The following is a 26,724-nucleotide window of genomic DNA, read 5'->3' on the forward strand; positions in this document are numbered from 1 at the left end:
CTGCTACAATGGACGAGTTGAAAGCTGCACTGAGAAAGAATGTCCCAAAACACCAGCTGCAACGATTACAGAAGTTTTGAATTCCATGGATCAGCGATATCAACTGTCTCTGGAACACAATGGCCAACAATCTGAACACTTCCCATAAACGGCTGGATTCTACATTTGTTCACATTATTTGGAAATTCTTCCGTATCATAATAAATATTAATACTACAGTCACAGAGAGTGTGTATACACTTTTTGAGACACCATGTACTGTATGCCGCTAACAGACCGGACTCTTAAATGTAGCTGATAGCATTAGTCGCCGGCCGATGTGGGCGAGCGGTTCTAGGCGCTTCAGTCCGGAACCGCGCGGCCGCGAAGGTTCGAATCCTGCCTCGGGCATGGATGTGTGTGATGTCCTTAGGTTAGTTATGTTTAAGTAGTTCTAAGTTCTAGGGGACGGATGACCTCAGATGTTAAGTCCCTTTGTGCTCCGAACCATTTGAGCCAGAATTAGTCCGCGCTTTCTCATACGAGGGGCGTTGAATTAGTACGGCAACGCATTTATCTGAAAGCAGGTTGGTTTTATCGAGGATTCCAATACACCGTATTTCTCTCCATTCTTTTGCCTACAAAACCCTATTTTTCAATATAATCTCTGTTTAATGCGACGGCGTTCGCCATCTTACTAGAAGTGCCCATATGCCCGCACGGTACCAATCTACTGATCGACGTCTGAGCCAATGTTTCGCTACATCAATAACCTCCCCTCATCACGTACTGCTTGCTGCGGAGTGGATCCTTCATTGGGCCAGATAGACGGAAGTCGGAAGGTGCGATATCCGGGCAGTAGGGTGGACCAGGAAGAACAGTCGCCGCGCGGAGTGGCCGCGCGGTTAGAGGCGCCATGTCACGGATTGCGTGGACCATCCCTCGGACATGGGTGTGTGCGTTATTCTTAGCATAAATTACTGTAAGCAGTGTGTAAGTCTAGCGACCGATGACCTCAGGAGTTTGGTCCCTCACGAATTCACACACACACACACACACACACACACACACACACACACTCCAACGAAGTTTTGTGAGCTGTTCTCGGGTACCCAGACTTTTGTGGAGCCTTGTGTTGTCATGGAAAAGAAGAAGTTCGTAACTTCCTGGCAGATTAAAACAGTGTGCCGGACCGAGACTGGAACCCGGGACCTTTGCCTTTCGCGGGTAAGTGCTCTACCGACTGAGCTACCCAAGAACGACTCACGACCCGTCCTCACAGCTTAACTTCCAGGAAGTTTCATATTAGTGCAAACTCTGATGCAGAGTGAAAACCTCATTCTAGGCTGTGGCAAAGCCATGTCTCTACAATACCCTTTCTTCCAGGAGTGCTAGTTCTGCAAGGTTCGCAGGAGAGCTTCCGTGAGTTTGGAAGGTAGCAAGTGAGGTAGTGGCGGAAGTAAAGCTGTGAGGACGGGTCGTGAGTCAGTTGGTAGAGCACTTGCCCGCGAAACGCCGAGTCTCGATCCGACACACAGTTTTAAACTGCCAGGAAGTTTCAAATCAGCGCAATTTACGCTGCAGAATGAAAAGCTCATTCTGGAAGAAGTAGTTCGTTTGCATTTCTGTGGCTGAATCGTTCCTCCAATTTACTGAGGGTAGGAGTTGACCGTTTCCCCACGAGGGAGCAAATCAAACAGAAGTCCTAGAAGATTGTCGGCAGGAGGAGACGTGGTGTGGCACCTCCATCGATCGCTCTCCTGCTTCCAGCTTCCATCGCCTGTGACACTGATCGTATGAGGAAGCGCGGACTAATACTATCAGCTACATTTAAGGGTGTGGCCTGTTAGTGGCACGCACTATATGGTGTCTCAAAAAGTGTATACACTCTTTCTGTGACTGTAGCACTAATATCTACAAAGATACGGAAGAATTTCAAAATAATGTGAACAAATGTACAAACCAGCCATTTACGGAAAGTGTTTAGATTCTTGGCCATTGTGTTCCAGAGACAGTTGATATCGCTGGTCCAAGGAATTCAAAACTTTTGAAATCGTTGCAGCTGGTGTTCTGGGACATTCTTTCTCAGTGCCACTTCCAATTTATTCATTGTAGGAGAGGTTGTAAATATCTCTTCAGTTGTAAATTACTTTATTTTCACACGACCGGTTTCGGACTGTTGTAAGCCCTCCGCTTACGGACTGGGTGTTATGTTGTCCTTATCATCACTTCATCGGCATCGACCCAGCCGGGAATCGAACCCGGGCCGTTAGGTATGACATTCCGTCGCGCTGACCACTCAGGTACAAGGGGGTGGACTGTAAAGCCGGTATTTCACTATCATATATCTTTGTCAAAGTTGATACGTCAAAGAAATTTGATGGTTTAATAGGTAACTTTGTCAAATCTCGCCTGTCGTCAAATAAATGTGATCAAATATAGGGCCTCGCCGTAGATTTGATCATAAACGTCGTCTCATGTTCACTGCAACGTGAAATGTAGCCACTTGGAGCGCTGGCGTCGCTACAGCTATTTGACGTCTCTGTAGTGTGTTTGTAAAAATCGCTTCAAAGTTGGTATGTTCCGTCGACTCATTTTTTAGAATTTTTTTTTTTAAACTTGCATCGACTAGGGTGGGGGTGAGCAAGGGGCACAGTGCATGCTATTAATTGTCACGATCAGCCTCGTAAAGCGCAAACAATTCCGCACGTTGCTCTTTACGGCCTTCTGTTAGGCCAGCGGGCACACACCTTTGAACATCGGAACTGGTAGACGAGTATATCGGCACTACCAGTAAGGACGCCCAGCTGTATAGCGGGGTGTTTCGTGTGATCTGTCGACTATCTCGAGTGAGAGTGTCCGCACTGCAGGAGTCGCAGCCGTGTGCGGCCGGACGGCAGGCGTGCGATGGGACGGGGATGCGCGACCTCGTTGCGATGGCGACAGAGGCCTCGCCCAACGACTCACCGTGGTTTTGTTCACTGCCAGACTTCCATAGTCATTCCGCAAGCGCCTATGAATATCTGGCATACTCTGGTGTTCCGCCAACAGGAACTTATTATCAGCTCTCTGTCTGGCAGGCACAAGACCTTGTAAAAAAATAACTAGACTCACTGATGGCGCTGCAGTCGCGGGATAATTTGAACCTTCGGCTGGACGCCATTATAGTGGTTGTAGTCTGATGTGTTGTCTAGTGTTGTTGTTTATGAAGACCCTGACTCAACGTTGTATATTTGTTGGGGCGTACATACAGTATTTGTTGCTCATAATTCAACTGTCTGTACGTTCCAATCAAAAGAAGTACAATGGTGAAGAGTTGTGCAGCGATTAATTGTACAAATAAATTCGATAAAGGAACGAATAATACATTTCACAGGTATGTGAATATTTTAAGTTGTTTTGTACGTCAGTGCGCTTGCTTAATAAATGTTTTTGTAACACGATATTAGCATAATGTCTGTGCATCTATTTGCAGGTTTCCTTTCTCAAAACCACAGCTGTTACAAAAATGGTTACACGCTGTCAGGAAGCAAGATTTCCCACCGACAGAATACCATTTTATACGTTCCGATCATTTTGAAGAAAGTTGGCTGATCGGTAGTGTTTTCATGGTATAGATTAGGTTGAAACTTCATAATTTGGTCGTCAGTTACCAAAGCACTATGCCATATATAACGCACTTCTCGTCATGAAATCTAAAGCAAGGTAGAGTCAGAAAATATCTGTTAATATAGTGGGCAAATCTTCGAGTATTTTGATGCATTTTGCGTACATCTATCGTAAATGAACTACGAAAAATGCTAGGGGCCCAGTACATAACTTTTAGCTACGGCACATTCCATGTAGTACGTAAGATAAATTCATTAACAGTGACTAGTTACTGTTTGTTCATAAATTAAAAAGTATTTTGTAGTAACGTATTTAAATGAGGCATTATGTTTGCGACCTAACTCAAGGGAAGGCATTTTATAACCAAAAGCGATGTATAAACATTCGAACTCTGCGCGTCAGTTTACCACTCTAATGGCCGCCGCCCAGCTATCCAATTTGTCCGCTCTTCACAGTGGACCACTCGTGCGGTTGTGGGAGCCTGGGCAGGCAGCTCCGTTACAGACGCCATTTTGAGGGCGACGTCTACCACTGCCACCTATCGGAACTTCACGAAGCTATACGAGCAAACTCCCCAACATTGGCAAAGTTTTACAGAAGTTCGAAATATGGCGCGTACTTCAATGCGAGATGCTTTTAATAATTTCCACAACGAAATTCTGTCTCGAAATCTGGCAGAAACTCCAAAGAGATTCTGGTCGTACATAAAGCACACCAGTGGCAAGACGCAATCAATCAATACCTTCACTGCGCGATAACAACGGCGAAGTCACTGATGAAAGTGTCACTAAAGCAGAGTTATTAAACACGGTTTTGCGAAACTCCTTCACAAAAGAAGACGAAGCAAACATTCCTGAATTCCAATCAAGAACAAAAAAATGGTTCAAATGGCTCTGAGCACTATGGGACTCAACATCTTAGGTCATCAGTTCCCTAGAACTTAGAACTACTTAAACCTAACTAAGGACATCGCACACATCCATGCCCGAGGCAGGATTCGAACCTGCGACAGTAGCAGTCCCGCGGTTCCGGACTGCAGCGCCTAGAACCGCACGGCCACCGCGGCCGGCCCAATCAAAAACAACTGCCAAGATGACAAACATAGAAGTAGATATCCTCGGTGTAACAAAACAGCTTAAATCACTTAATAAAGGTAAGGCCTCCAGTCGAGATTGTATACCAGTCAGGTTCCTCTCAGAGTATGCTGATAAAATAGCTCCATATATAGCAATTATATACAACCACTCGCTCACAGAAAGATCCGTACCTAAAGACTGGAAAATTGCTCAAGTCATCAATGCCGAAAAAGGAAAGTAGGAGTAATCCGCTGAATTACAGGCCTATATCACTAACGTCGATTTGCAGTAGAGTTTTGGAACATATACTGTATTCGACCATTATGAAGTACCTCGAAGAAAACGATTTATTGACACATAGTCGGCACGGATTCAGAAAATATCGTTCTTGTGAGACACAACTAACTCTTTATACTCATGAAGCAATAAGTGCTATCGGCAGGGGATGTCAAATTGATTCCATATTTTTAGATTTCCAGAAGGCTTTCGACGCTGTCCCTCACAAGTGTCTTCTAACCAAAATGCGTGCCTACGGAGTATCGCCTCAGTTGTGCGACTGGATTCGTGATTTCCTGTCAGAAAGGTCACAGTTCGTAGTAATAGACGAAAAGGCATCGAGTAAAACAGAAGTAATATCCGGCGTTCCCCAAGGAAGTGTTATAGGCCCTCTATTGTTCCTGATCTATATTAACGACATTAGGAGACAATCTGAGTAGCCGTCTTAGATTGTTTGCACATGGTGCTGTGATTTAACGTCTTGTGAAGTCATCAGATGACCAAAACGACTTGCAAAATGATTTAGATAAGATATCTATATGGTGCGTAAAGTGGCAACTGACCTTTATTAAAGAAAAGCGTGAAGTTATTCACGTGAGTAGTAAAAGAAATCAGCTAAATTTCGATTACACGGTAAGCCACACAAATCTGAGGGCTGCAAATACAACTAAATACTTAGGGATTACAATTACAAATAACCTGCATTGGAACGATCACATAGATAATATTGTGGGTAGAGCATCCAAAGACTGCGATTCATTGGCAGAACACTTACAAGGTGCAACAGGGAGAGACTGCTTACACCACGCTTGTCCGCCCTATTCTGGAGTATTGCTGTGCGGTGTGGGATCCGCATCAGGTGGGGCTGACGAATGACATCGAAAAAGTACAAAGAAGGGCAGCTCGTTTTGTACTATCGCGAAAAAGGGGAGATAGTGCCACAGACATGATACGTGAATTGGAGTGACAATCATTAAAAAGAAAGACGTTTTTCGTTGCGACAGAATCTTCTCATGAAATTTCAATCACCAGTTTTCTCCTCCGATTGCGAAAACACACTGTTGGCACCGACCTACATTGGGAGAAATGATCATCACCATAAAATAAGAGAAGTCACGGCTTGCACAGAGAAGTTTAAGTGCTCGTTTTTCGCGCGTGCCGTTCGAGAGGGGAACGGTAGAGACAGACAGCTTGAACCCTCTGCCAGGCACTTTATTGTGAATAGCAGAGTAATCACGTAGATGTAGATGAAGCAGGCATATTCCACGATGTCTCACAAAAAATTCCGCATATTTTTCAACCAAAATTTGCCGAGAAAAAAAAACTGGTGCATTACTTATTGAAGGCAGTGGTGGTGTACCGAACGCTCCAACACGTCTCAGAACTCTGTTCGCCTACGCGGCGGGCATAACGCAGCGACTGCCCCGCGCCGCTTAGCCTGCCCGCTTCTCCGGCGGCTCTAGGCAGCGCTACGGCCCCGTTCTCCGTGCTTTTCGAGTACAGGGAAACGGCGAGCGGGCCGCTAATGCGCCCGACACGGCGTCTGCAAACATGCGGAGGTAAAATTAGCGCGTGACCCCAATAGTGCAGCGGCGGAGCCGACGAATCGATAGGGCGGGCTCCACGACACTCCTGTCCCAAGGCTCGCGTCTGCCCATCCTAATTACCCCCACACGACCACACACTGTAACATTCACGTTCTGTGCTACTGAAGTATAGCGAGGCTAGCTCGCCCGATCAGTGACTAGCAGCCAGACTGCAGACGCGAAGGTCTCGGTTTCGGTCCCCACTCTCGTACTGTTTTCTCTGTCGCTTTTCTTTCACTGTGAAAAACAGCGAGGCCATAACACATATTACAGGATCACGTCTACAGTGCGATTAAAATTACTTCATAGCTGACGTCTGTCACTTCCCACTACAGTGTTGACACATCCGCTGCCCGCTACCGCTCGGTTAGGCCGATATTACACTATCATATTTCTTTGACAAAGATTTGATCAAAGATATGATCAAATATTCCTCATATTTCTTTGACTAAGATACTTGACGTGGCGCTAAAAAGGGTATTTACAGTACTGCCCACTAAAATTGCTACACCAAGAAGAAATGCAGATGATAAACGGGTATTAATTGGACAAATATATTATACTAGAACTGACATGTGATTACATTTTCACGCAATTTGGATGTACAGATCGTGAGAAATCAGTTCCCAGAAAAACCGCCTCTGGCCGTAATAACGGCCTTGATACGCCTGGGAATTGAGTCAAACAGAGCTTGGATGGCGTGTACAGGTACAGCTGCCCATGCGGCTTCAACACGATACCACAGTTCATCAAGAGTAGTGACTGGCGTATTGTCACGAGCCAGTTGCTCGGCCACCATTGAGCAAACGTTTTCAATTGGTGAGAGATCTGGAGAATGTGCTAGCCAGGGCAGCAGTCGAACATTTTCTGTATCCAGAAAGGCCCGTACAGGACCTGCAACATGCGGTCGTGCATTATCATGCTGAAATGTAGGGTCTCGCAGGGATCGAATGAAGGGTAGAGCCACGGGTCGTAACACATCTGAAATGTAACGTCCACTGTCAAAGTGCCATCAATGCGAACAAGAGGTGACTGAGACGTGTAACCGATGGCACCCCATACCATCACGCCGGGTGATACGCCAATATGGCGATGACGAATACACGCTTCCAACGTGCCTTCACCGCGATGTCGCCAAACACGACCATCATGATGCTGTAAACAGAACCTGGACTCATCCGAAAAAATGACGTTTTGCCATCCGTGCACCTAGGTTCGTCGTCGAGTACACCATCGCAGGCGATCCTGTCTGTGATGCAGCGTCAAGGGTAACCGCAGCCGTCGTCTCCGAGCTGATAGTCCGTGCTGCTGCAAACGTCTTCGAACTTTTCGTGCAGATGGTTGTTGTCTTGCAAACGTCCCCATCTGTTGACTCAGGGATTGAGACGTGGCTGCACGATCCGTTACAGCCACGCGGATAAGATGCCTGTCATCTCGACTGCTAGTGATACGAGGCCGTTGGGATCCAGCACGGCGTTCCGCATTACCCTCCCGAACCCACCGATTCCATATTCTGCTAACAGTAATTGGATCTCGACCAACGCAAGTAGCAATGTCGCGATACGATAAACCACAATAGCGATAGGCTACAATCCGACCTTTACCAAAGTCGGAAACGTGATGGTACGCATTTCTCCTCCTTACACGAGGCATCACAACGTTTCACCAGGCAACGCCGGTCAACTGCTGTTTGTGTATGAGAAATCGGTTGGAAACTTTCCTGATGTCAGCACGTTGTAGGTGTCGCCACCGGCACCAACCTTGCGTGTATGCTCTGAAAGCTAATCATTTGCATATCACAGCATCTTCTTCCTGTCGGTTAAATTTCGCGTCTGTAGCACGTCATCTTCGTAATGCAGCAATTTTAATGGCGAGCACTGTACATTGTCGTCATATTTTTCATCAAATTATAAGATGGCGGACAACACCCTCTTATTAAGTATTGCAGTTGCTAGTACCACTATTGCACTGTGTTTGTGTGTATTTGGAAGAAAAGCGGCGGAAGAAAAGGGAACATACTTCGATTAAGCCATAGGTATTACGTCGAGATAGTAAAAGCATTAGCCAAAATTTGTTACGAGAGCTGCTAGGGGAGAACGTCAAGTCTTATATATATATTACTTATTAATAGTTGGGAGCGTATTTCAGTACTTGCTCAGTAACGTGGCTTCTCATATTACAAAAGAGAATACTCTTAAGAAATGATGTATGTGCAGAAGACAAGCGAACTGTGACACTGGGATTTCTTGATACAGAAGAGAGCTACTATTGTTTACAACACAGCACTGTAATATCACGTTGCACGTTAATCAAAATAATTCCATAAACGTGTGAAGGTGGAACATGTGAAAGTAAATAAATGTTCAGCACTCTGTATGGGGAATAAGAACTACTTTTATTTTTGAGTAATGTAACTAACGGGTTTAGTGTTCTAACAACTACATAATGATAGATGATGATAGATGAAGATCTTTTAAACTTGTGGTATCCAGAGTTCAAAAATAAACGAAGTAGAATGGAAAGGTAAGGAAGAATTTTTTATTTTCTATCCTCTATTCCGGCTTGCTGAAAAGCTCCAGACGTAATTGTGATTGTGGACGTGAAGTCGTCTGCAGCACATTCCACCTGCCTATCAACACACTACATGCGCTGTAACCCTTGCTCAACCCCGCCGCCCTCCCTGCCCCAGCCTCTCGAAGCAAGTTTATTAATATATAAAAAAGGAAAAAGTCGAAGGTACACACCAACTTTGAAGCGATATTTACAAAGGCACTACAGAGACGTCAAATAGCTGTAACGACGCCAGCGCTCCAAGCGGTTACATTTCACGTTATAGTGAACAGAAGACGAACGGCTTTTATGATCAAATCTACGGCGAGGCCCTACATTTGATTATATTTCCAGAATGAGATTTTCACTCTGCAGCGGAGTGTGCGCTGATATGAAACTTCCTGACAGATTAAAACTGTGTGCCCGACCGAGACTCGAACTCGGGACCTTTGCCTTTCGCGGGCAAGTGCTCTACCATCTGAGCTACCGAAGCACGACTCACGCCCGGTACTCACAGCTTTACTTCTGCCAGTATCTCGTCTCCTACAGTCCAGATTTTCTCATTCTCGAAACATCCCCCAGGCTGTGGCTAAGCCATGTCTCCGCAGTATCCTTTCTTTCAGGAGTGCTAGTTCTGCCAGGTTCGCAGGAGAGCTTCTGTAAAGTTTGGAATGTAGGAGACGAGATACTGACAGAAGTAAAGCTGTGAGGATGGGGCGTGAGTCGTGCTTCGGTAGCTCAGATGGTAGAGCACTTGCCCGCGAAAGGCAAAGGTCCCGAGTTCGAGTCTCGGTCGGGCACACAATTTTAATCTGCCAGGAAGTTTTTTGATCATATTTGTTTGACGACAGGCGAGATTTGACAACGTTCCCTGTTAAACCATCAAATTTCTTTGACATAAATATTTGACGTATCAACTTTGACAAATAAATATGACAGTGTAATACCGGCCTTAGGGGGCAATACCAAGTGAGATGAGGCGTGAATGCGAGTTTGGGCTGAGGAGGGTGGCGTTCTAGAGTAGTCAGCGCTCGTGTGGTGGAGTGGTTAGCGCATCTGCCTTTAGCAGGAGACCCGGATTCGAGTCCCGGCCTTGCTACAAATTTTCATTAGTCAGTTCAGCCTGCATATATACATTATCACCCTGGATATTCACAGATTACGACGTTTTCGTTTTTTGAAGTGCAAAATTTAAATTTATGAACGTTTAAAACAAGTTGCCAAGTTGAGTCAAATGCTTTCCGAAAAGCGGGAACTACTGTATCTGTATGACTGCCGTAACTTACGTCTTTCAGGATATCGTGTGGGAAAAGTTTGAATTGAGTTTCACATGATAGATGTTTACTGAAACCAGGCTGGGTGACAAGGAAGACGTTTGAGCTCAGAATATTTTGTAACATTCTGCAGTAATGGAAGTCAAGGATATTGGATGCTTGTTTTGTGAATCGTTTACGCAATTTCTTGCAACAACTAAACACGATTTTTTTTTTTACTTTTGATCTACGGTACAATTAAAAGTGGAGCTAATTCAGTCGCAAATCGGCATAGAATCTGAGAGGGATAAAAAAAAAAAAAAAATAGCTGTAGCGACAGTCTGATCTCAAAACTTCCCGATTGTGGCCTGCTATATAACTCAACCTGTTGTGGCTGCTCCAGCTCAGTTAGTATAAACAGTATAGACTATTTTTTTCTCTCTAGTCAATATAGCACTACCCATGAATGGACAACATTTAATTCCATTCCGCATTATCACAAGCCTCCCCCAAACCTCGGAATGCGACGTATATTCCCTTTATTATCCTAAACGTGCCCTTTATTATTACCCTTAGTTGTAAAACTGCATGCAACCGGTGGTAGTGGGGAGGACAGGTACGAAAAGACACGGAGAAAAGGAGGGGAAAAAAGCTGTTGATGCAACTTGGGGCTGGTGTGCGCTGGAGCGGGCGAGCGGCAGTAGTAGCAGAGGAGAGCGGAGCAGTGTGTCACGGTGTCGACGGGAGGGAAGAAAGGGAGGAGGAAGCAGGAGGAAAGAAAAGGGAAGATGGAGGGGAGCGGCGGAGAAAGCTGTGCAGCGCATGCGCGGCAGGCCCTAGCGATGTAACGGCCTGCAACTTGAGCTCCTACCGGCGTGTCGAATGTTCGAATAACGCAGCCTGGTAACGCCTCGCTAAGCGCCCATCTTTCTACAGGTGAACACACGGTCACTTTCGAGAACGCAACCAGACGTCGCTATGCATGGCAAGTTACACTGAGCCACGCCACGTGAGACGGTACGGAACGCACACTGCCGGAAATAATTGCAACATCCTCAAGGACAGTGTTTAATGGCACCAGCGTACACTGAGCGCTTGCAGTGTTCACGATTCATTTGCCACTGTCTTTGGCGATCAGATGACAGTGAAGAGGCATGCCTGTGCGCCCTGTGTTTTGCAGGTAGTAACTGTGCCCATTTAAGAGGTGAATAGTGTTTTCAACATAGGAGGCAACCATGCCCCACCGATGAGTACATATAGGGTGCGGCGCTTAAATCCGGATAAATGAAACTTTTTTTAAAAGCAAATTTGTTAAAACAAAAATGAAAATCGTTATACAGATAAGTAGTGGTATCTTTCAAGACTAACAATACTCGATGTAACCCCCTTCAGCCGCAATGACCGTCTCCAATTTTGTCCTTCAGCGATCGCACGCACTCTTCGAACCGGCGCTGTCCATTTTCGCGAATGCTGCTTCAATAGCGGTGCGTAGACATGCGGCATCAGGGTGCCTCCTCTTATTGGTAACTCTTTCCACTGCGCTCCAAACAAAGTAGCCGAGGGGATTTAAATCCAGGCTATCCGGGGCCCAGAACTCCTTTGATCAGAACATGTCAACCTTATCCGAGAGCAAGTTTTCGACTAAATGGCTCGTATGAGGCCCTCCTCTGCCATCGCACGCATTGTTCGAGAGACGTCTACAGACGTTAAAGTAACCTCTGGCGCGCCACAGGGGAGTGTTATGGGACCGTTGCGTTTCACAATATACAGGGTGATTCAAAAAGAATACCACAACTTTAGGAATTTAAACCTCTGCAACGACAAAAGGCAGAGCTAAGCACTATCTGTCGGCGAATTAAGGGAGCTATAAAGTTTCATTTAGTTGTACATTTGTTCGCCATTTCAGCCAATAAAGTTTTTGGTCCCTTTTTCTTCGAAGGTGCTACTGTAACTGGACTACAGTATCTGGAGATGTTAGAGAATTGGCTGTTCCCTCAGCTCGAAAAAGAAGCACAACAATTCATATTTCAGCAGGATGGAGCGCCACCACATTGGCACTTATCTGTCCGTAACTACCTGAACGTCAACTACCCGAGGCGATGGACCGGCCGCCAGGCAGCCCGTGACAGAGCACTTCATCACTGGCCTCCAAGAAGCCCTGATCTTACCCCCTGCGATTTTTTCTTATGGGTGTATGTTAAGGATATGGTGTTTCGGCCACCTCTCCCAGCCACCATTCATGATTTGAAACGAGAAATAACAGCAGCTATCCAAACTGTTACGCCTGATATGCTACAGAGAGTGTGGAACGAGTTGGAGTATCGGGTTGATATTGCTCGAGTGTCTGGAGGGGGCCATATTGAACATCTCTGAACTTGTTTTTGAGTGAAAAAAAAAAAACCTTTTTAAATACTCTTTGTAATGATGTATAACAGAAGGTTATATTATGTTTCTTTCATTAAATAAACATTTTTAAAGTTGTGGTATTCTTTTTGAATCACCCTGTATACAAATGACCTAGTAGATAGTGTCGGAAGTTCCATGCGGCTTTTCGCGGATGATGCTGTAGTACACAGAGAAGTTGCAGCATTAGAAAATTGCAGCGAAATGCAGGAAGATCTGCAGCGGATAGGCACTTGCTGCAGAGAGTGGTAACTGACCTTGCCGGCCGGGGTGGCCGAGCGGTTCTAGGCGCTACAGTCTGGAACCGAGCGACCGCTACGTCGCAGGTTCGAATCCTGCCTCGGGCATGAATGTGTGCGATGTCCTTAGGTTATTTAGGTTTAAGTAGTTCTAAGTTCTTGGGGACTGATGACCTCAGAAGTTAAGTCCCATAGTGGTTAGAGCCAAATGACCCTTAACATAGACAAATGTAATTATTGCGAATACATAGAAAGAAGGATCCTTTATTGTATGATTATATGATAGCGGAACAAACACTGGTAGCAGTTACTTCTGTAAAATATCTGGCAGTATGCGTACGGAACGATTTGAAGTGGAATGATCATATAAAATTAATTCTTGGTAAGGGGGGTGCCAGGTTGAGATTCATTGGGAGAGTCCTTAGAAAATGTAGTCCATCAACAAAGGAGGTGGCTTACAAAATACTCGTTCGACCTATACTTGAGTATTGCTCATCAGTGTGGGCTCCGTACCAGATCGGGTTGACGGAGGAGATAGAGAAGATCCAAAGAAAGCGGCGCGTTTCGTCACAGGGTTATTTGGTAACCGTGATAGCGTTACGGAGATGTTTAGCAAACTCAAGTGGCAGACTCTGCAAGAGAGGCGCTCTGCATCGCGGTGTAGCTTGCTCGCCAGGTTTCGAGAGGGTGCGTTTCTGGATGAGGTATCGAATATATTGCTTCCCCCTACTTATAGCTCCCGAGGAGATCACGAATGTAAAATTAGAGAGATTAGAGCGCGCACAGAGGCTTTCAGACAGTCGTTCTTCCCGCGAACCATATGCGACTGGAACAGGAAAGGGAGGTAATGACAGTGGCACGTAAAGTGCCCACCGCCACACACCGTTGGGTCGCTTGCGGAGTATAAATGTAGATGTAGATTGTTCGCTCGCTGACATTCAATATCGCATGCAACCGGGAGTCGGTCGTATTGGAGAGGACAAGTACGAAAACGATACGGGAAAAATTCAAAACTGATGCCAATTTCCTCAGCGATTGGCCCGTGCCCTCCGAAACCAGCGCCTGAGCCTTTTCGATGACTGCCGCAGTTCGTGACACGCGTTTCCTCGAATCAATCTTCCTCGCAGGCTCAGCGAAACCTTCCCGACCTCTCCGAGGCATTATACGAGTACTTGGCCACAATATCGTTAACAGTCAATCTCGGGTACCCGAAAAATCGAAATATTTCAATAGGCGTAAGCCCAGCGCGAAGACTTCCGATAATCGCGGCTCTTCGGTTGTACTCCGCTCTTGTCCGCAACATCTCGGCCATTTTGAGATTCTGATTGTTTCCTAGATGCCTATGGTTTTCAAGAATGCCAATCGTGACGTCCGGCGGAACTACGATACGGCAGGAAATTCAAACTGAAATTTGTGCACGGACCACTGTCTGCAGCAGAACTAAGATCAGGTGTGTCTGTGAGAACACTACTCTGGTGTCGCGACAGTTGTCTGGAGAAAGGGATGACGTTCTGTTGCCTTCACTGATGAGAGTAGGTTCCTTCCGCATGAGAGGGATGGGATGTATACGTGTATGGCGTGGACCTGGTGAGCTGCTTATTCTAGAGTGCATCCCGCCTCCAAGCTTTCGAAATGTGGTGCTACAGAAGAATGCTGACAATTAGATGGGTAGATCACATAACTAATGAGGGGGTATTGAATACAATTGGGGAGAAGAGGAGTTTGTGGCACAACTTGACTAGAAGAAGGGATCGGTTGGTAAGACATGTTCTGAGGCATCAAGGGATCACCAATTTAGTACTGGTGGAGGGTAAATATCGTAGAGGGAGAGGAAGGTGGGACATGAAGAAACTTGTACAGGATAGAGTAGCAGGGAGAGCTGCATGAAACCAGTCTCTGGACTGAAGACCACAGCAACAGTATGCCCCCTCCACAACACAGGGTATCAGTTACAACTCGCGGTTACATATGATGGTTCTGCAGCGTGAACTAACCAGTGCCCACTACACTTCACTTCGCAGGGTGTTGCATCACCGTGCTACCACCCTTTCTTCGACAGGACGGTGGTGTGCTTTTCCAGCACGACAGTGCACGCCCACATGTGGCTGCTGTCACGCACCTTGCTCTTCGTGGAGTACAACAACTCTTCGGACGATCTATCGCAGAACGCCAGTCGGCATCTTAATGACCGTTTGCAGGCGGGAACATACGCCTGTGTTGTCGCCAGAGAGCGGGTCAGTATGGGCACCCTTTACTGTGACACGTGTGTTTAACACGTTCAGTGTTAACTAACAAACCATTACGCAGTTGGCCAGAATGTTTTGGGTCTACAGTGTTTTTAAGTAAGATACAATCACATGGCTTTTCAATATCAGTAAACAACAACAGTCCCATACTTTAAGATATTTTATTTTATTCTGAAAGCAAGCAGTTTCGGCTATTCATTTTGCTATCTTAAGGCCCGATACGTATTCGCCCAAATAAACGAACTTATCGTATAGCGCCATAAAACACTGGATATCGTTATACAAATGCTTCATACGAAGACGTGACAGCAACTGAGTCTGAAGAATACAAAATGAATTGCCAAAATCGCTTACTTTCAGAATAAAATAAAATAGCTTAAAGTATACGGCTGTCCGTGAAGTTTATTGAAATTGAAAAGTACTTATCAGCCGATGTTCCCTGGCGTGTTGGACCAACAGACACTATCACACGAGGTTTTCATAATCTCGTAACGAGTATCTACCAGCCAGTGCCATCTTCAGATTGTCTATAGATAAAATAGGGAGACAAAGAATAATTGCATCTATCGAATCTCGAATATTTGATTCTACATGTCCTCTTTTTTTTCTACTACAGTCTTAGAGACGACAACTGGCTGTTAGGAACCAGTTACAGTAATATGAAAAGCTCGACTAACAGTGTCACAGTGTCCTATAAAATACAATCTAATATAAAAGAGACGTACCACAGAAGCGTTATGTGAATGGGGTGGAAATCGTTAGATGTGATGTACATATACAAACAAATGATTACGATGCAGAAAAATTGGACGATTTATTCAAGAGGAAGATCTTCACAAATTGAGAGAGTCAATAACGCGTTGGTCCACCTCTGGACCTTACGCAGGCAGTTATCTGCCTTGACACAAATTGACAGAGTTTTTGGATGTCGTCCTGAGGGACACCACGCTAATTTATGTCCAAATGGCGATCAGACCGTCAAAATACCGAGCCAGTTGGAGAGCCCTGCCCATAATAACGTTCGCAATTGGGGAGATATTTGGCGGCCTTGCTGGTCAAGGCAGGGCATGGCAGCACGAAGGGAAGCAGTAGAAATTCTAGCCGTGTGCGGGAGGGCATTATCTCGCCCAGGATAGCTTGCCATGAAGGGCGACAAGACGAGGAGCCAAGTACCGCCGGCGTACCGGCGTGCTGTAACGCAGCCACGGATGGGAACAAATGGGTCCCGCTATGGAAACCCCTGACTCTCGGGCCGTAAAGCGCACAACCGTCAGGTTGGTGTCCTACCGCTGCCCAGGGCGAATCCGGGCGCTCCTTTTCAAAGCGGGACCCCTTTGGTTGTCATCAGCAGCAGCCTTACAGCGCAGTGGTACGTCGATGACACTCTACGCCCCGTTTTGTTGCCCTTCATGGCAAGCCAATCCCGTACGTACGTTTCAGCAAGGTAACACCCGCTCGCGCACGGAGAGTGTTTCTACTGCCTGTCTTCGCGCTTGTCAAACCCTACATTGGCCAAAAAGGTCGACAGGTCTCTCCCTAACTGAGAAAGTTTGCAGAATTATGGGCAGGGCTCTCCACCCATCTCGGGATTTTCACAATATAATGCGCCAACTGGACAGAATTTGTACGATTTTCCTCAGGAGGGCATCTAACGACTCAGTCAATGAATGCCGAGCAGAATAACTGCTTGCATGAGGGCCAGCGTTGGACCGACGCGTTAGTGACTTGCTGAATTCGTGAAGATCCTTCCCTTGAATAAATTACACAATTTTTCTGAAATTTTTTTTTGTCTCTATGTAGCCATGTATGGAAGTGAAACGTGGATGATAAATAGTTTGGACAAGAAGAGAACAGAAGCTTTCGAAATGTGGTGCTACAGAAGAATGCTGAAGATTAGGTGGGTAGATCACGTAACTAATGAGGAGGTATTGAATAGGATTGGGGAGAAGAGAAGTTTGTGGTACAACTTGACTAGAAGAAGGGATCGGTTGGTAGGACATGTTCTGAGGCATCAAGGGATCACCAATTTAGTATTGGAGGGCAGCGTGGAGGGTAAAAATCGTAGAGGGAGACCAAGAGATGAATACACTAAGCAGATTCAGAAGGATGTAGGTTGCAGTAGGTACTGGGAGATGAAGAAGCTTGCACATGATAGAGTAGCATGGAGAGCTGCATCAAACCAGTCTCAGGATTGAAGACCACAACAACAAACAACATACATGTACACTACATCTTCCGATTTCCGCCGGCATTCAGATAATTCCTTCGTGGTGTGTAGTTTTTCTCTTAGGTTCTACAAAAAATAGGACAGTAACATCCTATCGCTTAATCTCCATCGATAGAACGTGCCGAACCCGAAATTAAAAGACATAATATGAAAACACACACAAAACAAGTGAAGGAGTGGCTCTAATTCCATACCTGTATTGTACTAACAAAAAAAGAGAGCAGGAGTTCAACTAAAATTTGGACAAATAGCACCATCTGTGTTTATAACGTCACTGAAAAGTTTAATATAAACAGCTTCCTTAGTTAAAGGGCCCTCACATCCTCTATACTTATTCCTCTGTGACATCTACTGTCTGAGAACGCATTATATTGACGGAGGCTTCAGAAGGTTAAAAATGTAGAATCTCACTCAATATATTGTACCGTGTAAGAGTAGTTCTTGCTGAGACCAAGAGAAATTCAATTTGCTCCGAACGAATTTCCAAAAATAAGCGAAAAAAATACATGACCTAAAATCAAAGAGTGTGCTGGAGAATGTATGTTAAAGCACCATGCAATACTCTGAGAAGTGAAATTCCTGCCATATGCCTCCTTGTCCGCAATAGCAAAGGGAAGTGAAGATCGTTGTGTCATGACAGTAAAGATGAATTTTTATTTTACAGTTGTTGTTGTTCTCAGAATTGGCAAACAGGATCAGATCAGCTGTCCAGTGAGAATACACGCTTTTCTCTTTTCATGCAAAAGAAAGGACATATCATCATACAGCTTTTCAGTCATCTTTTATTTCGTTTGCAATAGTTGTTACATAGAAAACAGTATCTGCACACAATAAATTATAACTTCCACTTGTTTAAATGGCAGCAGCAGCAGCAGATGTTGTTGTTGCTGCTGCTGCTTCTTACGAATCTATATTGCAGTGAAGGAGCCCCTGGTCTAGTTGAAATGTTTACTGGGAGCTTTTCAGACTTTACCTCGTCCATTCTGCATTGTTTCTTCTTGTGCTTTGCAAGAGAAACAACAATTGATACGAGCTGCACATCGTCCAACACCGACATGTTCGTTACGAAGGCAGAGTTCTACCGGACGTGTCCTGGGCATAAATACTGCACAATAACATTGTGGCGTTCTTGGCCTCTCGGACTTTCGCGCAGTTTGTTAACACAACATTATTGCACAACAAACAGTGAGCGTTTGAGGGCCCCTTAACACCATGTCAGTTCCTGCAGGTGCAGGCCACAATCTCTGTATGGCTTTGCGCCATGGTATGACCGAGGCGAAAACAGTGTTCTGCAATCATAGATTTGCCTGGCTGTTGTGTGACGCTGATGCTATCCACCCACACACCGATCCTCCACGCCCTTCTCTGCCTGTCTGAAGTGTGGCAGGATGCGGTAGGCAATGCAAGCCAAGGTCATACACTGCAAACCTTAAAAGAGCCTTAATCTAAGTTTTTGGAAAAACGGCGTTCACGCTGCATTTTTTCAGAGTAAGGCCGGTCAATCTCGTAGGAAATACTGCACGGGTACAGGCACTATGTTTCGTGAAACTGTACGACGCAGCAGCTGGGATTAGCGACTGGTGGGTGACTGCAGTTATCGCGCAAAGCAATGACCAAATGTCGGTGCAAGTGTTCAGGAGTAAAGATCGGGAATGAGCGCCGTAAACTCGACGGTGAGCCCTATGACGTCATCTAACAAGTCGCCGTCTCCGTGTGCTCGGAGACCCTACACGCCGTCTCCGCCTCAGCCCACTTAACCGAAAACTCATGAGCTGAGTTTATTGTGGAGTATAAGGAGAGTTAGTACACGAATTCGTAGGTATATACGAGGATTCGCAGCATTGTTTGGGGGCGGGGACATACAAGAACGTATGCAGGCCCAGGGGGCCAAAACACTTGTGCGAGATGGGGACAGGGGGTGACAAGAATGTTTGCAAGAGAGAAAGGGGGGGGGGGTGTGTGACGGTAAGAACTTGCGAAGGGGATGGAGTGGCAAGAACGTGTACAGTGTGGACTAAGAATACGAGCAGGGAGGGAGGGACAAGAACAAGTACAATTTGTGGTAAGGTCTTATAGGACCAAACTGCTGAGGTCATCGGCCCCTAACCTTACACACTACTTAATCTAACTTATGCTAAGCACGACACGCACACACACACACACACACACACGAGGGACGACTCTAACCTCCGATGGGGGAAGCTGTGCGGACCATGACAAGGCGCCTAGACCGCTCGGCTACCCTGCGCAGCTGGGGGCCAATAATGTGGAGGGGGGGGGGGGGGGAAGGACAAGAACGTGTATAGGGTGGGGGGGTGGCAAGAATGTGTGCAAGTGTAAGACGTCAAGAATGTGTGTGGAAGGAGCAATAAGAATTTGTGCTGGTGGGGGGGGGGGCGGAGGGAGGGGCATAATGTGGGTGTAGAGTGTGTGTGTGGGGGGGGGGGGGGGGCGCCGAAGGAGGTGGTGTCTGGAAGAACGTGTACCAGGGGTGAAGGGTGCAAGGACGTATGTGGGGCGATTATCTGTGGAAGTAAATGTCTGAGTGTTACAGCATAAGGTGAAGTGCCGGCACGTCAATCGGGAATGACAGATCAGAGAGGGCTGTGAAGACTTTAGTCAACTGTGCGCTGACCGACCCATCTCCAGGATGACAATGCGACAGCAGCGGCCTCTATGCGAAGAGGACATAAGCGATGCTCCCGACTGGTTGCAGCCAGTTCTAGAGCAGCTTGAAGACTAGTGACTGGTATAGCAGCGACTTGGGAATTGTTATACTGAAGAGATTTCTTATTTGTATGTCGCCCTTTGCTTGTGACACATCTACAGGTTACTCAAAGTTAAGTATTGTCATTTACTTTTCGTAATAAAACTCCTTAAACGGCCTTGCCGCAGGGGATACACCGGTTCCCGTGAGATCACCGAAGATGAGCGCTGTCGGGCGTGGTCGGCACTTGGATGCGTGACCATCCCTGCCGCTACGCGCTGTTGCCATTTTTCAGAGTGCACTCAGCCTCGTGATGCCAATTGAGGAGCTACTCGACCGAATAGTAGCGGCTCCGGTCAAAGAAAACCATCATAACGACCGGGAGAGCGGTGTGCTGACCACACGCCCCTCCTATTCGCATCCTCCACTGAGGATGACACGGCGGTCGGATGGTCCCGGTAGGCCACTCGTGGCCTGAAGACTGAGTGCTCTCTCAAAAAAAAACTCATTAAGAAGATTTCTCTGAATGTCGTCTAGCGATCTGAGAAAGCAGGTTTCCTAGAAACCCCCCCCCCCCCCCCAATTGACGACTAAAGTGCGCGTCATTTACGACGGCGGCCGAGTTTAGGTTCGTTCTGCGGATCTGACGTCACAAAACACAGTCAGCCAATGAGCAGAGAACGACGTTGCCAGAGCTCGACTGCAGTGCAGAGCACAGACGAGTGTCTTCAGTTTTAGAAATGTTCAGTAATAAAATAAGTAATTGAACAAAAGCAATGTCTTGATAGCAGACTTTCTTTTATAGGAAGTTTGGAAAAAGCATTCTTTATACCAATTGCTTCATATTCTATTAATTAATTAAACCAAACAAGCAATAAACCTCGTAATTCAGGCGACAGCAAGGAAAGGTGTGTGTATCATTTTCACTAACCGCTTTTTCGCAATAAAGAACAGCGGTAATTGTTTATTTCCTATTGTACTTCGACGAAACGTGAGTAATTCATAATCATATCAACAGTGTTTGTCGGTATTTTGCGTGCTGTATTAAAGTCCTCCGGGAGAAATATTGGACGACGAGCTGCGTTAGTGTAATGGTTAAAACGTATGGCTGCTAAACCAATGCTTTCGAGTTCAAACCTTAATCGGTGTTAAATATTTTCTTTATTTTAAAAACAATATTGAAGTGTCTTACTTCATGAATTTTATTCGTTTGAATGTAATTTTTTGTAATTTCCAGTGGCAACTAAAATCGACCGTACGGAAAGTATACACTATGGACTTTTACCTCTGCAAACTCTTTAAAATTTCGTGCAATGGTGTATTACATTTAATGCTGCACAATAACTGCGTTGAACATCGAAACAAAATTAAGCCATTCATGGGGAGAAGGTATCAGTCAAGAAGATGTGTAAAAATCAAATTTTTGGCCCAAATAGTTCTTGTGAAATCGAATGATAAAGTGTGTCAAAGCAGTCGAAACACCATGTGTCTGCACAGGCGAGCAGTGCAATGATGACAAAACCGCGCACATCGCAGAATGCGGGGAGCACGTCTCTGTAGCAGCGAAAGGGTTAATGCGGCCGTGGTGGCTTTACTTCATAAACTGCGCGCTCCCCCCTAAACGTAAGTTTGCGAACTATACTATGGCGCTGCTTCTCTTGGTGCGTACAACTGGTAACGCAGGAATCTCCCGCGTCTGGGTGGGCATGCGCGAACCGCCAATTATTTGACTTGTCGCTCTAACGAAGTAGGCGAGTGTCAGCAATATGTCTCATGGTCTTATCGTGGCGTGTATCTTCTGCCGTTAGGTCAGACGATAGAAATACCACTTGCACGCTTAGAGTAGCAGATTGACGGTGACCAACTTTAAACAGAACTTGATTAATTTTCACACACATTTATTAAAATAGTAACAAGCATAAACCTTACGTAACTTGATTCTGGATGCTATTTACAATTGACAATCTGAAGTTCCTTTGGTTCAAAATGGTTCAAATGGCTCTGAGCACTATGGGACTCAACTGCTGTGGTCATAAGTCCCCTAGAACTTAGAACTACTTAAACCTAACTAACCTAAGGACAGCACACAACACCCAGAGTTCCTTTGGTCTTGGTACGTAATCTTATTCTCACATATCTCTGATACTTGACAAAGTGTCTATACATTTCTCTTCATGGCTATGTACAGGAATATGATAATCTTATTAGGCGCAGACTGAAACTCGACTGTAGACTGGTACCGACTAATGTAGAACTGGTGCAGACTGACTGATCGGAGGTCTGTACACTCGTTATAATACCTTGTGCGTTCAGGTATCACTGCGCGAGTGTGATCCGCGAGGAGAAAAGGTTCTACGTTAGCAGCAATCTCATTGGCTCCATTACATATTAATACGCGGATCGGCGGAAGCAGAATTTGGTCCATCTCTAAGACAGCGCCATCTGGTAGTGCGGAGACGGACGAGCGCTGCGCCTGCGCTGTTGTGCTTCGCGGGGCGCGCTCTAGTGGGAAAGTTGTGTACGAACTACAGGCAGGATTTAACCCTGAGAGCTACGGTGTAGGACAGATTGCAGGCAGCTCACACGTACCTGACGTAGACGATGGAGCCGCCGATGTGCAGCCTCTTCCAGCCGAGTGGAGGCGCCACGGACTGGACCTGCTGCTGCTGCTGCTGGTGTTGATGTTGCTGCTGAGGGTGGGGGTGGGGGTGTGGGTGGACTGCCAGGATGAGTTGCTGCTGCTGCTGTTGTGGTGGCGGCTGCTGCTGCTGCTGGTGCGGGGGCGGTGGCGGCCGCGCCGCCTGCGGCTGGGGCTGCGGCTGCGGCAGCGAGATGGACACGACGGGGGCGGCGCCGTCAGGCTGCGAGTCGGCCGAGCCGGAGCTGAGCGAGCTGCAGCTGGTCTCGGAGCGCACCGAGTCGCAGCGCGGCGCGCCGCCCCCCGGGAAGGCCGCCGCGTCCGCCTCTCCGCCCCCGGGGCGCGCGGCGCGCTGCTGGCCAGCAGCAGGGCCGCCGGGGGCGGGCGACGCCAGCGCCAGCTCGGCCGCCTCCACCGCCTGCGAGGCGGCCACTAGCTTCCCGCCCAGCACGAACTGCTGCGACGACGAGGAGCAGGCGGGCAGCGGGCCGCCCACCAGGCACAGCCCGGGGGGCAGCGGCGCGCCGTCGGGGGCGGCGCACGCCGGCGGCGGCTGCGGCGGGGGCGGGAAGCCGTTGTGGGCGGCGGCGGCTCCGGGGCCGGGCCCGGGGCTGCCGGCGCCGCCGCCCCCGTGGGCGGCAGCGGCGGCGCCGCCGTACAGGGCGGCCGGGGGCGGCACCAGCCCGTTGAGGGGCAGAGGCGGCGCCGCGAAGGGCGCGTGCTGCAGGCGGCCCTTGCCGGGGGCGGCGGCCACGCAGAAGCCGGCCTGCGCGGCGGCGGCGGCGCCGCCCCCGTTCTGCTGGCAGTACACATGCTGCTGCTGCTGCTGCGGCTGGCTGTGGTGATGGTGCGGCGCCTGCGGCGGCGGCGGCTGCGGCGCGTGGGCGTGGTGCTGGTGGTGCGGCTGCTGGTGGTGGTGGTTGACGGCGTAGGCGGCGAAGTTGTCGCTGGACACGTAGACTAGCACGTTGTGCAGGCCGGCCGGCTGCGGCGGGGGCGGCGGCTGGGGCGAGGCCTGGGGGTCGGGCTTTCCCGCCATGGCGCTGCCACATCACAGCCGCGCCACACCTGGCCGCGGCCGCGCTGCCTCACTGCCGCTGCCCGTCCCGCGCCCTGCAACACACACCGGGCTAATAACGTCCGAACCGTACTCCTAAACCACCTCCCTAGCGGCGCAGGTGACGACGTACTAAAACAGTGGCCAATAAACAGAGGCCTCAGCGCACTTCTCTGTGACTTCAGCAATGTAGTACTGTCGGCGCAAACAAACGCACGCGTTGGCAAGCATTCCGTCAAACTTCTTTGACGAAACTACGGGGGACCCAAAAGAAACCGGACTCCGAGGGAGCTGCCACTCGTAGACGTAATGCAGGGTTCTCACGCAAGATGGTGTCGGTAGAGACCTTCATGAAACAGCTGTGTAGACGGCGTCAGTGTAGAGTTGAATGTGCAAGTGCGGTATTGTGTTTCTCTGACTGTTGACGGGTTACCTCTGCGAAGTCGTTATGGCAACTTTAAAAGAACAAAGACTGTGTGTGAAATTTGTTTCCTGCTTAAAAAAAACTGCAACGGAGACACACCAAATGCTTCAGGAAGCTTTCCAGGAGGACGCTACGAGCCGCACACAGGTTTTCGAGTGGTTTGGGCTCTTTAAACGCGGTGAGATGTGTGTTGAAGACCGAGCTCGTTCTGGATGCCCTTCAACATCGCGAAATGAGGAGAACATTGAAAAGGTCTGCCAAAAGATCGACCAGGATCGTCGCCAAACGATCGACCAAATTTCAGCAGAGACAGGAATCGGTTGGAGCTCGTGCCAGCGGATTTTGAGTGAGGATTTGCACACGAGACGTGTTGCTGCTAAATTTGTTCCTCGCCTTCTCACACAGAAGCGAAAAACCATCCGCACGAATGTGTGTCAGGACTTGAAAACAGAGATTGCACGTGATCCAAACTTCTTGAACAAAGTCATTACAGGGGATGAGAGTTGGTGTTACGGGTATGACCCAGAAACCGAGCAAGCGTCAAGCCAGTGGAGGACTCCCAACTCTCCCAGACTCAAAAAAGCAAGGCAAGTGAGGTCAAATGTGAAGACGATGATCATTGTCTTTTTTGATGTTTGTGGAACTGTGCCTCGAGAATTCGTACCCCCCTGGCCAGAGTGTTAACTCTTTTACTTGGATGTTTTAAGGCGTCTGCGAGAGGATGTGAGGAGGAAACCCACGGAACTTTGGCGATCAGGTGACTGGTTTCTGCATCACGCCAACGCTCCAGCACACACGGCCTTACGAGTGACCCACTATTTGGCATATCAGAGGTGGTCTGTCGTTCCCCACGCACCGTGCGACTTTTTCCTATTTCACGAATGAAAAAAAAAACGCTAAAAGGGTAGCGTTATGACGATGTGGAGGCGCTAAAAACAGCTTCGCAAACGGCACTGGACAATGTCAAACTCGAAGAGTTCCAAACATGCTTCCAACAGTGGGTAAAAGAGACTTGACAAGTGCATCGCATGTAATGGAGAGTATTTTGAAGCTGACTGAAGTAATTTTGTAAAAAGGTTCATCAATAAATTTTTATGACAACAATCCGGTTTCTTTTGGGTCCCCCCTCGTACTTCGCTAGTGCTATTACACAATTGAAAAACCTTCCTCACACTTATTCGGGAACGGTTTCCAAACAGTTAACAACAGGATACACTCGTGGCGACCGTAGTGCTCGAAAGGAATGAGAAATGGAAACGACGGTGGGTGAAACCATCGATAGCGAGAGGAGAACGTCGAAGTGGTCATCAGAATTGGCTACGAGAACTACAGCGCGAGGACATCAGGAACAACGAAAATTATTTGAGAATCGGAGAACCAACATTTCAATATGCCCTCATATTTGTATTTCCGATCCTCATTTAACAAATGCCATTTCTTAATTTCATTCATCATAATCGATGTTTTCAGATAGCCTGCAGCAATGTCATTAATGATTTAAATAACGAAACACTGCACTAGTTGAGTACTTTTTCACGCTTAGTATGACGCCTTTTGAGAATTCGTTCTCATTATCAAGAAAAAATATTTACATACGTATTTTGCGTGATGTCTGTCTGCTCCCTTACCTTGCAGGTTTATTTTCATGGTTTACTGCAATCTGAAACACTTCTTTTGTCCGATTTTTCGAAACATCGCATAACATGCCTACCTAAATATTTGTACTTCATCATGAGAATAAATTGTCGAGAAGAATCGTGCATATCACTAAAAAATGCGGAGGTTGGAGTCCTCCCTCGGGCATGGGTGTGCGTGTTTGTCCTTAGGATAATTTAGGTTAAGTAGTGTGTAAGCTTAGGGACTTATGACCTCAGCAGTTAAGTCCCATAGTATTTCACACACATTTGACATTTTTTTTTAAATGCGGTGCAGTGTTTCATTTTTTAAATCATGAAAGCTATTTCTGTTAAAGATCCTGTCATGCTTAGGTTAAGATTTTTAGCATCAGGCGAAAGCTATTTTATCCTGTAATATTGTACTTGAATCACTCAGTGAACCATTTTACGTATTACTCCAGAAACATGTGACCTAATATATGAATCACCTAAGGAGGAATTGTGAAGGTTAATTAGATTATTTAGTGCACAAATGAAAACATTTATTTCACTTATGTACACTTTGAACACACTTGGCTTTTCACATCACCTGTCTCCTTCCACATCTTTTCTTTTTATCCATAAGCTTCACGTCATCCACAGTGCAGCAACTTCGAATGCAGCTGATTGCTCCAGCAGCTGCTTTGTAAGATTCATTCATAGCTTAAATGTAGTAATGTAACCGAGGTGACATGTAAACAAAGTTCTCGTCCTAACTTTTATCAAAGATCTTAGTTAAAAGCTTTCCTACCAGAGCTTTCTTTGATAAATACTGATCACTCGCCACGAGCATTACATT

The 26,724-nt window shown here is 47.0% G+C and overlaps 1 protein-coding gene across 1 annotated transcript in view; it reads right to left on the reverse strand.

Annotated features, from left to right (window-relative positions):
• The window catches only part of LOC126427999 (uncharacterized), a 331,430-nt gene extending 307,602 nt beyond the window's left edge, over window positions 1–23,828 (reverse strand). The window contains exon 1 of the mRNA XM_050089883.1: window positions 22,957–23,828. Coding sequence (XP_049945840.1) covers window positions 22,957–23,828 — 872 coding nt within the window. The remainder of the gene's footprint in view (window positions 1–22,956) is intronic.
• Window positions 23,829–26,724: the final 2,896 nt, after the last annotated feature.

The sequence above is a fragment of the Schistocerca serialis genome, chromosome 12 (genome assembly GCF_023864345.2).
Source record: "Schistocerca serialis cubense isolate TAMUIC-IGC-003099 chromosome 12, iqSchSeri2.2, whole genome shotgun sequence".
In the NCBI taxonomy this organism is placed as follows: domain Eukaryota; kingdom Metazoa; phylum Arthropoda; class Insecta; order Orthoptera; family Acrididae; genus Schistocerca; species Schistocerca serialis.